The 12579-nt window shown below is 45.4% G+C and overlaps 6 protein-coding genes across 6 annotated transcripts; 4 read left to right on the top strand and 2 right to left on the bottom strand.

The window, feature by feature from the left end:
- Positions 1-872: 872 nt before the first annotated feature.
- Positions 873-1806, bottom strand: V1508DRAFT_424192 (signal recognition particle, SRP9/SRP14 subunit). Its single transcript, XM_066941257.1, has 3 exons — positions 1711-1806; positions 1575-1647; positions 873-1509 (listed from the first exon to the last, which is right to left on the bottom strand). Exons 1-3 carry the CDS (start codon positions 1741-1743, stop codon positions 1220-1222), a joined length of 396 nt encoding a protein of 131 aa, XP_066793559.1. The 5' UTR covers positions 1744-1806; the 3' UTR covers positions 873-1219.
- Positions 1807-1894: 88 nt separating this feature from the next.
- On the top strand, positions 1895-4965 carry V1508DRAFT_424193 (uncharacterized protein). Its single transcript, XM_066941258.1, has 5 exons — positions 1895-2276; positions 2331-3248; positions 3301-3400; positions 3453-4203; positions 4263-4965. Exons 1-5 carry the CDS (start codon positions 2033-2035, stop codon positions 4566-4568), a joined length of 2319 nt encoding a protein of 772 aa, XP_066793560.1. The 5' UTR covers positions 1895-2032; the 3' UTR covers positions 4569-4965.
- A 116-nt stretch (positions 4966-5081) lies between these two features.
- Positions 5082-7128, top strand: V1508DRAFT_424196 (uncharacterized protein). Its single transcript, XM_066941259.1, has 5 exons — positions 5082-5345; positions 5411-5490; positions 5546-5681; positions 5742-6901; positions 6958-7128. Exons 1-5 carry the CDS (start codon positions 5219-5221, stop codon positions 6982-6984), a joined length of 1530 nt encoding a protein of 509 aa, XP_066793561.1. The 5' UTR covers positions 5082-5218; the 3' UTR covers positions 6985-7128.
- Positions 7129-7248: 120 nt separating this feature from the next.
- On the bottom strand, positions 7249-8421 carry V1508DRAFT_255273 (histone-fold-containing protein). Its single transcript, XM_066936412.1, has 3 exons — positions 8291-8421; positions 7782-8154; positions 7249-7728 (listed from the first exon to the last, which is right to left on the bottom strand). Coding segments are annotated over exons 1-3 (624 nt in total). The 5' UTR covers positions 8293-8421; the 3' UTR covers positions 7249-7479.
- Positions 8422-9393: 972 nt separating this feature from the next.
- V1508DRAFT_424203 (uncharacterized protein) lies at positions 9394-9843 on the top strand. Its single transcript, XM_066941260.1, has one exon. It carries the CDS (start codon positions 9568-9570, stop codon positions 9763-9765), a length of 198 nt encoding a protein of 65 aa, XP_066793563.1. The 5' UTR covers positions 9394-9567; the 3' UTR covers positions 9766-9843.
- A 1134-nt stretch (positions 9844-10977) lies between these two features.
- On the top strand, positions 10978-12393 carry V1508DRAFT_424206 (Fcf2 pre-rRNA processing-domain-containing protein). Its single transcript, XM_066941261.1, has 4 exons — positions 10978-11105; positions 11172-11495; positions 11545-11707; positions 11924-12393. The coding sequence occupies exons 2-4, from the start codon at positions 11320-11322 to the stop codon at positions 12290-12292; spliced, it is 708 nt and encodes a 235-aa protein (XP_066793564.1). The 5' UTR covers positions 10978-11105; positions 11172-11319; the 3' UTR covers positions 12293-12393.
- Positions 12394-12579: the final 186 nt, after the last annotated feature.

A 12579-nucleotide genomic window follows, 5' to 3' on the forward strand; every position in this document is an offset into this window, starting at 1 on the left:
TTCCAGGAACTTGGATCCCTTGTATTCGATGAAGACGAAAGAGGCGACACCACCATTCTGCATGGTTGTTATCGAACTCTTGCCGTGCCGCGGTCTCCTAGTTGACGTCGGGCCAACCAACGAAGGAACTCACTGCGCAGATATGTCAGATCATTGCTTATATGTTTGCGATCTCCAGGCGACAGAATGCTTGCTCCTCAATTGTGTCCTTGCTGTTCGTAACATGTTGTTCGCCTTAGCAACTTCACGATATTCCGCTTGAAATTTGTTTTCCTCGGAAGTTTAGGATCTCATATGACGGCAAGAAAATCAGTATAAGTCGAAATCATGGCGCTGGCTGCAGCCATTTGTCGACTGGAAATGTTTGGCTCTATACGATTTAATCTCGGTCAGCTCTCTCCTGCCTCTGGCCTTGTATGCTGACTTAGATACGGGGACATTTAATTTTGCCGAGACGCTTGAATGACGACGGAGTCACAGGCGATCAAATTGTACAGATGCATGCTTGGGCCTTTTGCTCGGAAAGCCGCGCCTCTTGGTGTATTGCAATACGAGCTTCGATTTGGCCCCGCTGGGCAAATCTGGTTCGTCTGGTACGCTCATCTCGTGTAGATGACTGCAACGGCTCAAATCTGACCGAACAACGGATCGAAACTCGCAGTCGGTTTAGTTCCCGTATAGTATGGTTTCCGGACAGCCATACAATGACGGCACTGTGGAATATTCCGATTGCCGTCAACTGCGACCACGCGTGGTAAGCGTCATTAGCAGCTTAGCGCCGGGAGTCCTTCGTTGACGGACCTTTTGTGCAATCAGCTAGAAGGGCGTAGTCGGAACTACTGTAAGGACGGATGACGGATGACTACTAAACAGGGAGAAATTTGTAATAAAAACCATGTACAAGTTTGATATGCCAGTCTGAGCACATAAATTATAAAAGAGCATAAGAAACCCACGAGCAGACAATTTTCACGGGATAATAATCTTGGTATTCTCGACGCTGAGGACGCCATTGCCACAATGACCAGCTATTGTCAGCATAAAATTGATTAGCCAATACATAAGTCGCGTTTGTGTAGAAAATACCCTACTACATGCACTCCAGCGATACTTCCCGACAACGTACTCGGATATAAATACCAACTCATGCATGCTGATTAATATACAGATTTAGACCCATACGCAAAACAAATGCAGAACACCTCGATAACCAGATCGCCTATTTTGATACACCCTTTGCCGGCGCTTTCTTTTTCTTTCCTTTGGTCTTCTTCTTGTCCTTCTTCTTCAAGCCTGTAACACCACCTTTGACGACATCTGAATACTTCTTCCAAAACACTTCTAATTTATCTGCCTCCACCACAGTAGAGTACTTTATTTTTTTACTCTTGTCAGACGCGCCATTCGATGCTCGGAATATTAAAGGATAGGTCTTGCCGTCTGACTCAATATCAGTGAAGTCGCCTGGTCGTGGATTATGCTTATTCTCGACAGGATCGAATTCGGTAACTAATGTCATTATTTAGCCGCCAAATTGATAGACTAGAAAGTAAGTTCATACAAGTGGATCTTACATCTCTTTTGTTGCAGGAAAACAGTTCCTGATTCTTGCTGCCTCTTGAATAATTCTCCAATTTGCGACAGAAACTAGTGTAGTCCGTAAGCATCATTGTAACAATAATTGCAAATTTAAAGTTAGCTCTATCATACCTCGTCATTTGACAACCGTCCCTTGGCGTCCATTGTGATATTAATGCCGAAATGCGTAGAGTGCAAGCTCTCACAAATAGTAATCTTGAGTTCTTGAATTATACTGTTTCCATACAAGCTCACTTTGTTAGGGCAGTTAATCATGTAAATGGTATAGCATATAAACAGTTATACAGGGGTTACTTTTCAATCCAACGCGGCGCCAAATTTTTTATACACCGGTGTATCCAATTCATTGTTCCAGCAGCGACCCGAAATCCAGACGTATTTGCATCCGTTACAAGGCATAGTTCTTGACAAGAATCGATTCGATTCTAGCGAGATGCCTCGATCAAAAAGAGGAAAGCATGTCCTTCCCTCTCGACGCAACCAGCCTCCATCTCCTCCTCCAAAACAGGCGACATCCAACAACCGCAACCGCGCCAAACGGCGGAAACTACATGACAGCAAACGTACTGGCGACTATGACCCGCTAGCTAAACGTGATGAAGACGATATATTGTATTATGCTAAGAAGCTTGGGATCAAGAGCGGGAGGTTGCCTAAAAGTGATGATGGCCTTGACGGTGAGTTTCTAGTGATATCAGCGCGTGCGAGGGGAAAGGGCTGATTTGTGATAGACTTGACGGAGGATCTCGATTTGAACTTTTTGGACGACCTGTTTCGTTGGGAAATGAAGGACAAAATAAGAGGGAAGTCTGGGAGTGCATCAAGCGAGGAGAAAATCGAAAGCGGTGACGAGGACGACTTGGATCCAGATCTTGATCTGGACGACGATGACGAGTCGATTTATGGCGACGTCATTGACGGAATCTCAGAGGACAGAAATGAGGATCTAGAATCAGACGAGGAAGAAGAAATAGGAGAAGACGTCCATGACGAGGAGGAAGAATTCAAAGGGTTCAACGATGACGAGAACAATAATCATGCTGCCAAAGAATTGGCAGAAGTTGAGTCAGAGAAAAAGCAGGCTCCGAAGCGAGAGAACCCATATTTACCTCCAGTGGCAGCTACTTCCTCGGGCAAGTATATTCCACCATCATTACGGAAAAAGCAGCTAGAAATTTCGACCAATGAATCCGAAGAAAAGATCAAATTAAGACGACAGTGCCAAAGTCTGGTAAACAGGCTGTCAGAAGCAAACATTGCATCAATAGTAAACGAATTCCAGCAAATGTTTCTACACAATTCGCGACAAAGTATGGGTTCGATAATCACCTCGATAGTACTGGATATGACTGCGCAGAGGGCTGTCATTTTGGATAATTTTGTGGTGGTCTATGGTGCTTTGATAGCCTCCATCTATAAGCATAATGGTGTCGATTTCGGTGCCCACTTCATCCAGACTCTAGTGGAAAATTTTGACAAGCATTATCGTGACGATGAACAGGGCAAGGAATGCACTAATCTAATTGTACTTCTTAGCCAGCTTTACACATTCCAAGTCGTTGGTTGTGCACTGATCTACGATTTAATCCGATTATTCCTTAAGGATATCACAGAACTTCACACGGAACTTCTTCTTAAGCTTATCCAGAGTATGTTGCTTGCTAGAAAGAGCATAGTGACAGGTAACTAATGATAATCCAGACTCTGGTAGTCAACTCCGGCACGACGATCCTGCGTCTTTGAAGGATATTATTACAATGCTACACCAAGCTGTACAGAATATTCCTTCCGGAAACTTAAAGTAAGCCCCGCTTGATTCGTACTGTCCGTGAAATTGTACTAATGCGCATCAGTCCACGCACGAAATTTTTGATCGAGACCGTGGGTTCGTGGAAGAACAACAGATTGAAGCAAACTTCCGCCATTACATCGGAATCTATCACACGCATGAGAAAATATTTGGGAAATATTCCGAAAATCATGGAACCGCTTCGTGTGACTCTAGACGATATCCGAAATGTCGAGACAAAGGGCAAGTGGTGGCTCGTCGGTGCTGCGTGGTCGGGCGATAATGCTCTTGCAAAGACAGACTTGGACGTAGATGTCGCAGCCGTGAAAGATATATTAGATACAGCGGAACCTGATTGGCTAGCACTAGCACGTCAGCAGCGAATGAATACAGACATCCGGCGAGCTATCTTTGTCGCCATCATGGGCAGTGAAGATTACGTCGACGCGAATGACAGATTGATGAAACTCAAGTTGAAGAGAGCTCAGGAACGGGAAATACCGAGAGTGATACTGCATTGCTGCGGCAATGAGAAGGATTTCAATCCATTTTACGTCTACGTGGCGTCGTTGTTATGCAAGAATCATGCAATGAAGAAGGCGTTCCAATTTAGCTTATGGGACTTCCTGAAGCAGCTGGATGGCAGTCTGGATGATGAAGAGAGCGGACATAACAGTGACGAGGACAATCATGACATCCGATTTATGGGTCGGCGCGAAGACGACGAGAAAACGAAAGCTCGAAAGACTAATAACTATGCCAAATTCTACGCCACCCTCGTTGGAGAAGGTGGTATGGCACTTGACATATTTAAGGTAATATTATTCCTATACTTCCATATTGAGAAAGACGAGACTGACATTAACCGTTCTAGAGTGTTAATTTTTTGACATGCACAGAAGAACTTCAAGAGTTCCTTGTGATCTGTTTCTCATCGTTATTCCGTCATATTCGCGTTCGAAGCTCACGACAGAAAGATCGTCTTGCTGGAGAAAAGGCACTGATTCAGCTCGTGATCAAGATCAAAGATAACGCAGTGCTACTAAAGGGCATTGAATATTTTCTCAAGACTCGCCTGAAGACATTGACCAAAAAGTCAGGTAAGACTAGCGACTCGATTAAATGGGGAGCTGACATCACATGCGATTCGATAAAGCGGCTAACCGCTTCTGATTTGTAAGACATGTCTATTTGTCACCAGATTATTCTGTAATATAGTAGACGTATTCCGAAAGCAAGTCAGTGGCGATCGTAAATCGCAGCATATCCCATACGTGTCAATGTGCAGCAAAATCCATTTTAAACATGTTCTATAGGTACAAATAAGTACGGTGGGATACTCGTGACGAATTCACTGTCAGCGGGATGAGTAATCGTATTAACTGCAGTGTATGTCTGCTTGAGTCGAACTAAATGTCCTACACTCATCCGATAGACCTTCGGATGAATGCCTGCATTGATCAAAAAAGAAATCAGAATTTAGCAAACAACGAGAACTGGTCGACAGTATCTAACAATTGTGCAGGTTTGAACTGAGCATTAGCTGTATTAATTTCCACTAGAAATAAAATAGGACGCCTAATATAAGCACATAACGCCGTCTCCGATGGGGCGCCGATGGCAGACGAACAGTGGTCTGGGGCCCGGTCTCCAGAATACGCGCATTGCGGCCGATCCGGAAGCCTGCCAGTGAGAAACGCCGCTTTATTTGCCCTAACCTCCCCATCTCTGCCCAACCATCGAGCCGCCAAAGTCTGCACTACATTTCCGACAATTTATATTCGTCGCCTCGCCAATCCTGCCATCCACTACTTCAATTCATTCGAGGAAATGCTGAAATCACTTGCTCCGTTGTCCCGATCGTCCACCTCGCGGTTAGCTCGGACTGCTATCAAGGTTTCTACTTCGGTGCAGTCGCCTTTCCTCTTCCAATTCCACCGGGGACTTGCTACTGAAAGTATGTGCGCCGGGCTTGCTTGCAACTACACTCATATTTCGTGATCTGTTAACCATGTGTAATAGCCGAGCACGATGTTGTCGTTATCGGTGCGGGCCCTGGAGGATACGTCGCTGCTATAAAAGCTGCTCAGCTTGGTCTGAAGGTATGACACGAGGACATTCTACCGATCCTTGCTCAGATGTTAATATGACTTGTAGACTGCTTGCATTGATAAGCGAGGACCTCCCGGTGGTACCTGCCTTAACGTCGGATGCATTCCTTCCAAGTCTCTATTGAACAATTCACATTTGTATCACCAGATACTTCACGACACTAAGAAGCGAGGAATTGAGGGTGCGTAGCTGCTTAGGATGCATCACATATCGGTTAGGTCATTCTGACGTGGTGATTTAGTCGCTGATGTCAAACTTAATATCGAGCAGTTCCTTAAGGCCAAGGACGATGCTGTCAGCTCTCTCACCCGTGGTGTTGAGATCCTTTTCAAGCAGAATAAGGTTGACTACTTCAAGGGAGCTGGAAAGATCCTTGGCCCCAACGAGATCGAAGTTAAGGGTAATCCAGGTGAGCCTGACGCTCTACTGAAGGCTAAGAACATCATTATCGCTACTGGTTCAGAGGCTACTCCATTTCCTGGGTTGACCATTGACGAGAAGAAGATCGTCACATCCACTGGCGCTATTGCTCTGGAGAAAGTTCCCAAAAAGATGGTTGTCATCGGCGGTGGTATTATTGGTCTTGAACTTGGCTCGGTATGGTCGCGATTGGGCGCTGAAGTTACTGTTGTCGAGTTCCAGAACGCTATCGGTGCTGGCATGGATGCGGAAATCTCGAAACTTACTCAGCGGTCTCTTGCTAAACAGGGTCTGAAGTTCAAGCTTAGCACTAAGGTCTTGGGCGCTGAGGTCGAGGGAGAGACCGTTAAGGTCACCGTTGATGCGGCCAAGGGTGGTAAGGAGGAGACTTTGGATGCTGACGTTGTCCTTGTTGCTATCGGTCGTCGGCCTTACACTGAGGACCTTGGCCTCGATAACATTGACTTGGACGTCGATGAGCGGGGACGATTGGTAATCGACCAAGAGTACCGAACCAAGTATCCTCATATCCGGGTTATTGGCGACGTCACGTTCGGGGCTATGCTTGCCCACAAGGCTGAGGAAGAAGGTATTGCTGCTGTTGAGTACATCAAGAACGGCCATGGCCACGTCAACTACGGTGTTATTCCCTCTGTCATGTACACCTTCCCGGAAGTTGCGTGGGTTGGTATGACTGAGGAGCAGGTCAAGGCAACTGGAAAGCCTTACAACGTTGGCAAGTTCCCGTTCGCTGCTAACTCCCGAGCGAAGACCAACTTAGATACCGAGGGATGGGTCAAGTTCATTGCCGACAAGGAAACTGACCGCATTTTGGGGATTCACATTTTGGGGCCCAATGCCGGTGAGATGATTGCCGAGGGTGCTCTCGCCATCGAATACGGTGCAAGCTCAGAAGACATTGCCCGCACTTGCCACGCTCATCCAACTCTGGCTGAGGCTTTCAAAGAGGCTGCCATGGCTGTACGTTCTTACGGTTCTTTTAGGGTATCATTCGACGTACTAATAAGCGTTTATAGACATACTCAAAAGCCATTCACTTCTAAGCATATGGTGTTCATATGGCGGCAAATGCAGTGAGACACAGAAGTGACCGCGAAAACCGAACTAATGTGAATACAAATCGATTAATAGTGATGTTTGAATAGTGGCGTAGATATTGAATCGAATAGAGTTCTTTGTAATTTCCGTGTATCTCACTCTTTTTTCATTTCCTATCAGTGTGGAATAGAGTGCATAATAACGTAAGATCCTGCGATCACTTTATGTTGACATGACATGACATGACACTAAACTACCAAAAATCCTTCGAAGGCAGGGGAGAATCGGATTTTTGAATGGTACTTTCGCTCGGGCTGTTGGTGCCTGAACCCAGGTTTACTGGAGTTCAAAACACAAACGGCAACATGAAACACAGATCTAAAACAATAGCGTTACAAGACAATATTGTACAAATAGTTTAAATCCGATCGCAACTTCAAAACGCAATTGTTTATCTAAATTTTAATCCACAAACTCCATCCAAACCAAAATTTGTCCATTCAAGACGACTTTCGTGGTGCCGAAACAGCTTCCTCCCGTGGAACGATGTCAATTAGGAAGTCAAACATATCTGATTTCTGAAGAGCATTTGCAATATCTGACCTTTGCAAAGTTCGCCGCTTATTCTCTTCAGCATGTATCCAAGCTCGCATCGTCAATTCCGTAATAAAGATATCACAACCCTTAGCAAATAATATCGGAGCTTCAGCAGAAATCATCTTAACGTCTTCATCGGCTTTCATAACTTTCTATAGACACCACAAGTTAATTTTGGTCGTCAATGTCAGGTAAATGAACTCACTTTTATCCGCGCCAACGGAAGCTGATGAATCTTAAATTCGTGTTCGTCTCTCTCAATGTTATTGATAGTCTCTTGCCAGTAGGACATCATGATATTGCGATATTGCCCAGTTAAACCCTGTGCGACATTCGCGAAGGCCCCACCCACAAAGGTTGGTGCCGGAGCGCCACCTGATGCTGCCACGGCGGCGGAAGCACCATAGTGACCCCCAGATTCCAAGATCAGGTCGTACTGAACTTGCTGCTGCTGTTGCTGTGATTGCTGCTGCTGCTGCTGCTGCTGTTGTTGTTGTTGTTGTTGTTGTTGCTGCTGCTGTTGCTGTTGTTGTTGACTATTTTGAGGAGAAGAATAGATTTCTGAATCCATTGAGTACCTAGTATGCTGCTGTGTTACTAAGGAAAATTAATTGCAAAAGTGGCGGAATAATTAATCACAGTCGCTCATCCCGTTTATATGTTGCCCTCATGGGAGTTGTTCATTAACCTTAAATTCTAAGTTGACGGACTTACATGTATGGCGCAAAGTTCAAAAAATATCGACATTGACGCCAATTAATTAGGGGCTTTCATCCAAGCGCAATTGGCAATTTTTAAAGTATTATTGGAATTACCCTAACCACTTACACAAACCCTCAGTAGTGACAAGTTTGATTGAACCTCATTTTCCATGCGTTTCGCTTTTTATTGTGTTCTTTCCCTTTCTTCACCCTAACCCACTCTGAATCGTTTTGCCGACGCGTGCTACGCGTGTTGGAAAACATCCGACCATATCCCTCACTAGCTATCGTCATGAACCCCAATAGCAATTTCTCAGGTTTGATGAGCGATATGAGCGACAGCGATCCCGTCCGTCTGAAATATATAGTTAATAATGCAGTTCCAGCTGCAACTACGGAGGAAACTCGTGCAGGTCGCGACAAAATGCTCATGCTCAGAGTGGCAGCGATATGACCAGCGCTGCACCTCCAGCTCCGGAAGCTTTTGGCAACAATAATGAAGATCTCTCGGAAGCTCGCATTTCGGTCTCTGCTGTGATGCAGACACTTACGCCGTCTACGAAGACGTCAACGTTTAGCAAGAAGAGAAGTGCCAAGCGACCTTCGAGAAAGAATTCGAAAGCCTGCTGTCGGCATGGATCAGGTTCCTCATGGTGGTGACGACGATGACTAACCCGAAGAAGAAAATGGCGATGATGATGATGACGCGGGGAGGTCAACACACCCCCGAGTCATGTGGTATGAGAATAACTCGCAGCTTCTCTGCAAGGTTCTTGAGAAAATATCCGAGACTTCTGGCTTCCGCAGAGCCCTCTTCGCGCAAAAATGAGATGCCTCTGTAGGGCTTAGATGAGGATATCTTTCAGGAACTTGTCCCGCTTCTCCTCCCTGGGGTGCCCGTCTACGAACCACAAATTCTCGATCGACGCGGTGTTCCCCATTACGCGTCAGTCTTTAGGGGAAGGATATGCCGGTTGGAAGATTCTCAAAAACAAAATCGACGGCAGGCGTGCACAAACCGGGTCTGGCGTGCAAGAAGCCAATTGTGCTAATTTCGAAGGTGGGTATTTCACTGCACTTAAGTGGTCAAGTTGCGCTAATTCTAACTGCAACTAGAGTATATGGCGAGATACCCTTACTATGACTTGATGAGTCCCTCTGGGGCGAGCGCAATTGGTTCTTCGTGACAGTATGCGCGGCGTGGATTCGATCTTCGGGACTGATTCGGCGAGGCCATGTCAACCGAGTCCTGAGTAAGGATCGTCAGGAACGCCTTCCGAAAATACTCCAATGGCTACTCCTGTTCCTGCGCGGCTGCTTTCGAAAAGTGGCAAACAGACGCAGCGCGCCTCGTCCCTTGTGGACTTACTCACCTTGACGATGGAGCAAGATCATGAGGAGAAGAAGGCGCGCTCTGACGCCTTACGGGAGTATGCCGAGGTAAAAACACTTGGAAGCGCAAAATGCGATGGCGAACATCGAACTTGAGCGCTTCAAGTTAGGGTCGGAGCTAGAGAAGAAGAGACCGGAAGTAGAGTCTCAAAGGCTCCAGCTGGAGTTTTTTTTACGTCAACAAGCAAAGAAGAAGTAGTTGTGCTTGCCGTGTTTATGTATCTATTTTGCAATCAATCTGTTTTCAAGGCAGTTATTCATATTATTATCATCTTAATATTTTCTAGCTCTGATGATAATTTGGAGTCCCAGTCTAATATTCTTCTCTATTTACCATGACTTCTAGTGCTGATAATTCCAGAGACTGTCGCGGAGGAACTCTCGCATTTCCTTTCCAACATGGAGGTCGTCAGCTCTTGCCTTCGCATCATGATCATCATCGTCATCCTCGTCAGTAAAGGTGTCACCATTGATTCTAGCCCATTCGTCAATATACTCCTGAGAGGTGTCGATGCCATGAGACTTTTCCTCGAGTAGAGCGAAGTTATGAAGGAGGATGCATGCTTCAAGTCCAGTACGACGCAAACTGCAACTGCCGTCGGTTGCAGATCTGAAACCGAAGCTCTTTGAGACTCTGAAAGCGCCCCTTCAAGTAAGCGTGGCAGTGTTCGCTCACTATTCGGATTCTGGATATGGCAAAATTGCATTGCTCGTTGCGATCCTCGTACTTGTCAGGTTTCCGGTATGGTAATGGTAGCCAATCGTATAGCGGATAGCCACAGTCAGCCCAGCACCACTCACCTTTCTCCATCAATAGCTGTTCCTGTTGGCGATAATCATACAGCCCGTGAAGCAGACGCCCCCGCCCGAGTATTCCGACGATATAGTCAATGATCCTCATGTCTGGTGCACAGACAATCTAATTTAGTTCGACAAAAGATGTACAATATGAGCTGCTTTACTAACTTGCCCGAATATTAAATGAGTAGTTATGTTTTCTGTCAAAGAACTTGTCACCATAATAATTAGGCTTGGAGTAGAGCGGGACCATAGTGCCAACCAGCCATTTCTCCATTATGAACATGTTCGATCCTCAAGAGAGGCCTTGTAAACCTCCCTCTCTTGCCCAGTGGCCATATCATAGCAGCCTGACGTAGTGCTTCTCGACGGAGAGACAGCCATGCCTCGCAGCATCCAACTGCAAAAACACATCAGCTTTTTGCAAGACATTAACCAGCTTATCAAATTGCGGTGTAATTTGGAGTTTATTGCGGAAGATCTGCGAGTTATGATTCTATTAATGTGCTAGTCGAGTATCCCTTCGACTAACTTCCAACGCTCTGCTCGCAGTATTGATACTTAGGCAGACGCTTTACAGAAAACCGCGATGCGGACAGCTCGTTGGCACGGCAACTTGTCTAGGGTTCGGTTTACAGGCAAGATTTTTTCGCGCGGAGAGGTGGTAACTTAAAATTTCTTCGCTAATTATTTCCAGGGTAAAGTTAGCCAAAAATGCAGCGAATTGGCACTTTGGATGAAAGCCCTTAATTCTGTTCCTTGGTCCAAGTTCAGCAATAAATTTGTCGACCCACTTTCATCTTCTTCTCACCTATCCTACCCTGCTCACTGTGGCAAGTTCAGGTTTGCAATATGTCTTCAGCTTCACTGAAGAATGAAGTAGAGCGTTCTTCAGGTGTTGTTACTGCCGAGGAGAAAAAGGATCAAAACCTCGCTGTCGAAGACCAGCATTTTCTGGCACTCACCGACGATTTGGAGGAGGCAAAGAGCGCTATAGAAAAAAACGGCGCAAATGTAGTTTTAAAACGGTATACAGTATTTCAGTATTATGTCATTGTTTTACTAATATGTTATTAGACTACCGAAATTAGCCTCAAGTATCGATTCTCTGAACTACTTGACAAAGGGATCGGGTGTCGTTCGGTTGAATTCGGCAGCCCTAGTGAGCAACATGCAGTCTAGTAAATTGGCATTTAGAAAGATTGCTGATCCTATCAAAATAAAGAGGGAAAATAAAGAGGTCTGTTACTTTGCTATTCCATTGGATAAAACATATCTTTAGTTTGAAATGATGACGATTTTTCATCATGAAGTGCGCGGAATCTACCGTTCTGCGTGCAATTTTCTATGATTATTACCTTTTGTCATAGTTACCCTGATATTCTTACTATGGATAATGCTTCGATGTCGCTTGGTTGAACACTTGAGGAGAGTCAAGCTAATTATTTTCCTGCAGGCCAAAGAAGCCACGGCTGGTGAGAAGTGGTTCCATATGCCTAAGACTGAACTCACGCCTACAATCAAACGCGACATGCAATTATTGAGACTGAGAAATGTGCTTGATCCTAAGCGACACTACCGGCGCGAGAATGAAAAAGAAGTTCCCAAGTATTTCCAGACTGGCACGATTATGGAGGGTCCAACCGAGTACTTCTCGAGTCGCTTGACGAAGAAGGAAAGGAAGCAGACGTTGGCCGATGAAATTCTAGCGAACGAGAAGGCTAAGGCGTATTTCAAGAGAAAGTACGATGAGATTCAGACAGTCAAAGCTTCAGGTGGAAAAAACTTCTACAAAAGTGTCAAACGGAAAAGGAACGGGCGCTAATTGGAAGGTTTACGGCTTACGGTGGCTAATTGAGGATGGGATTTTATGTATCATAGCTTGTATTCGAGTGTACGATAGAATTGACTGCGAGTTAACAATCATTCACCAATTCCAGGGAGGCGTCTGGAACCTATCAAAATCGTAAACCAATAGAACAGTTCCCTGCCAATTGTTGAGTAGAAAACATCAAGAGTGATTGTGTGACTGCTATCTCTCTAATTAGTGCGGTCGACATATTTACACCCATAAGGGAATGCTACATCGCGCTGTCGTATTCACGTTCACAC

Source organism: Lipomyces doorenjongii (genome assembly GCF_038497915.1).
Source record: "Lipomyces doorenjongii strain NRRL Y-27504 unplaced genomic scaffold V1508scaffold_66, whole genome shotgun sequence".
Lineage (NCBI taxonomy): Eukaryota > Fungi > Ascomycota > Lipomycetes > Lipomycetales > Lipomycetaceae > Lipomyces > Lipomyces doorenjongii.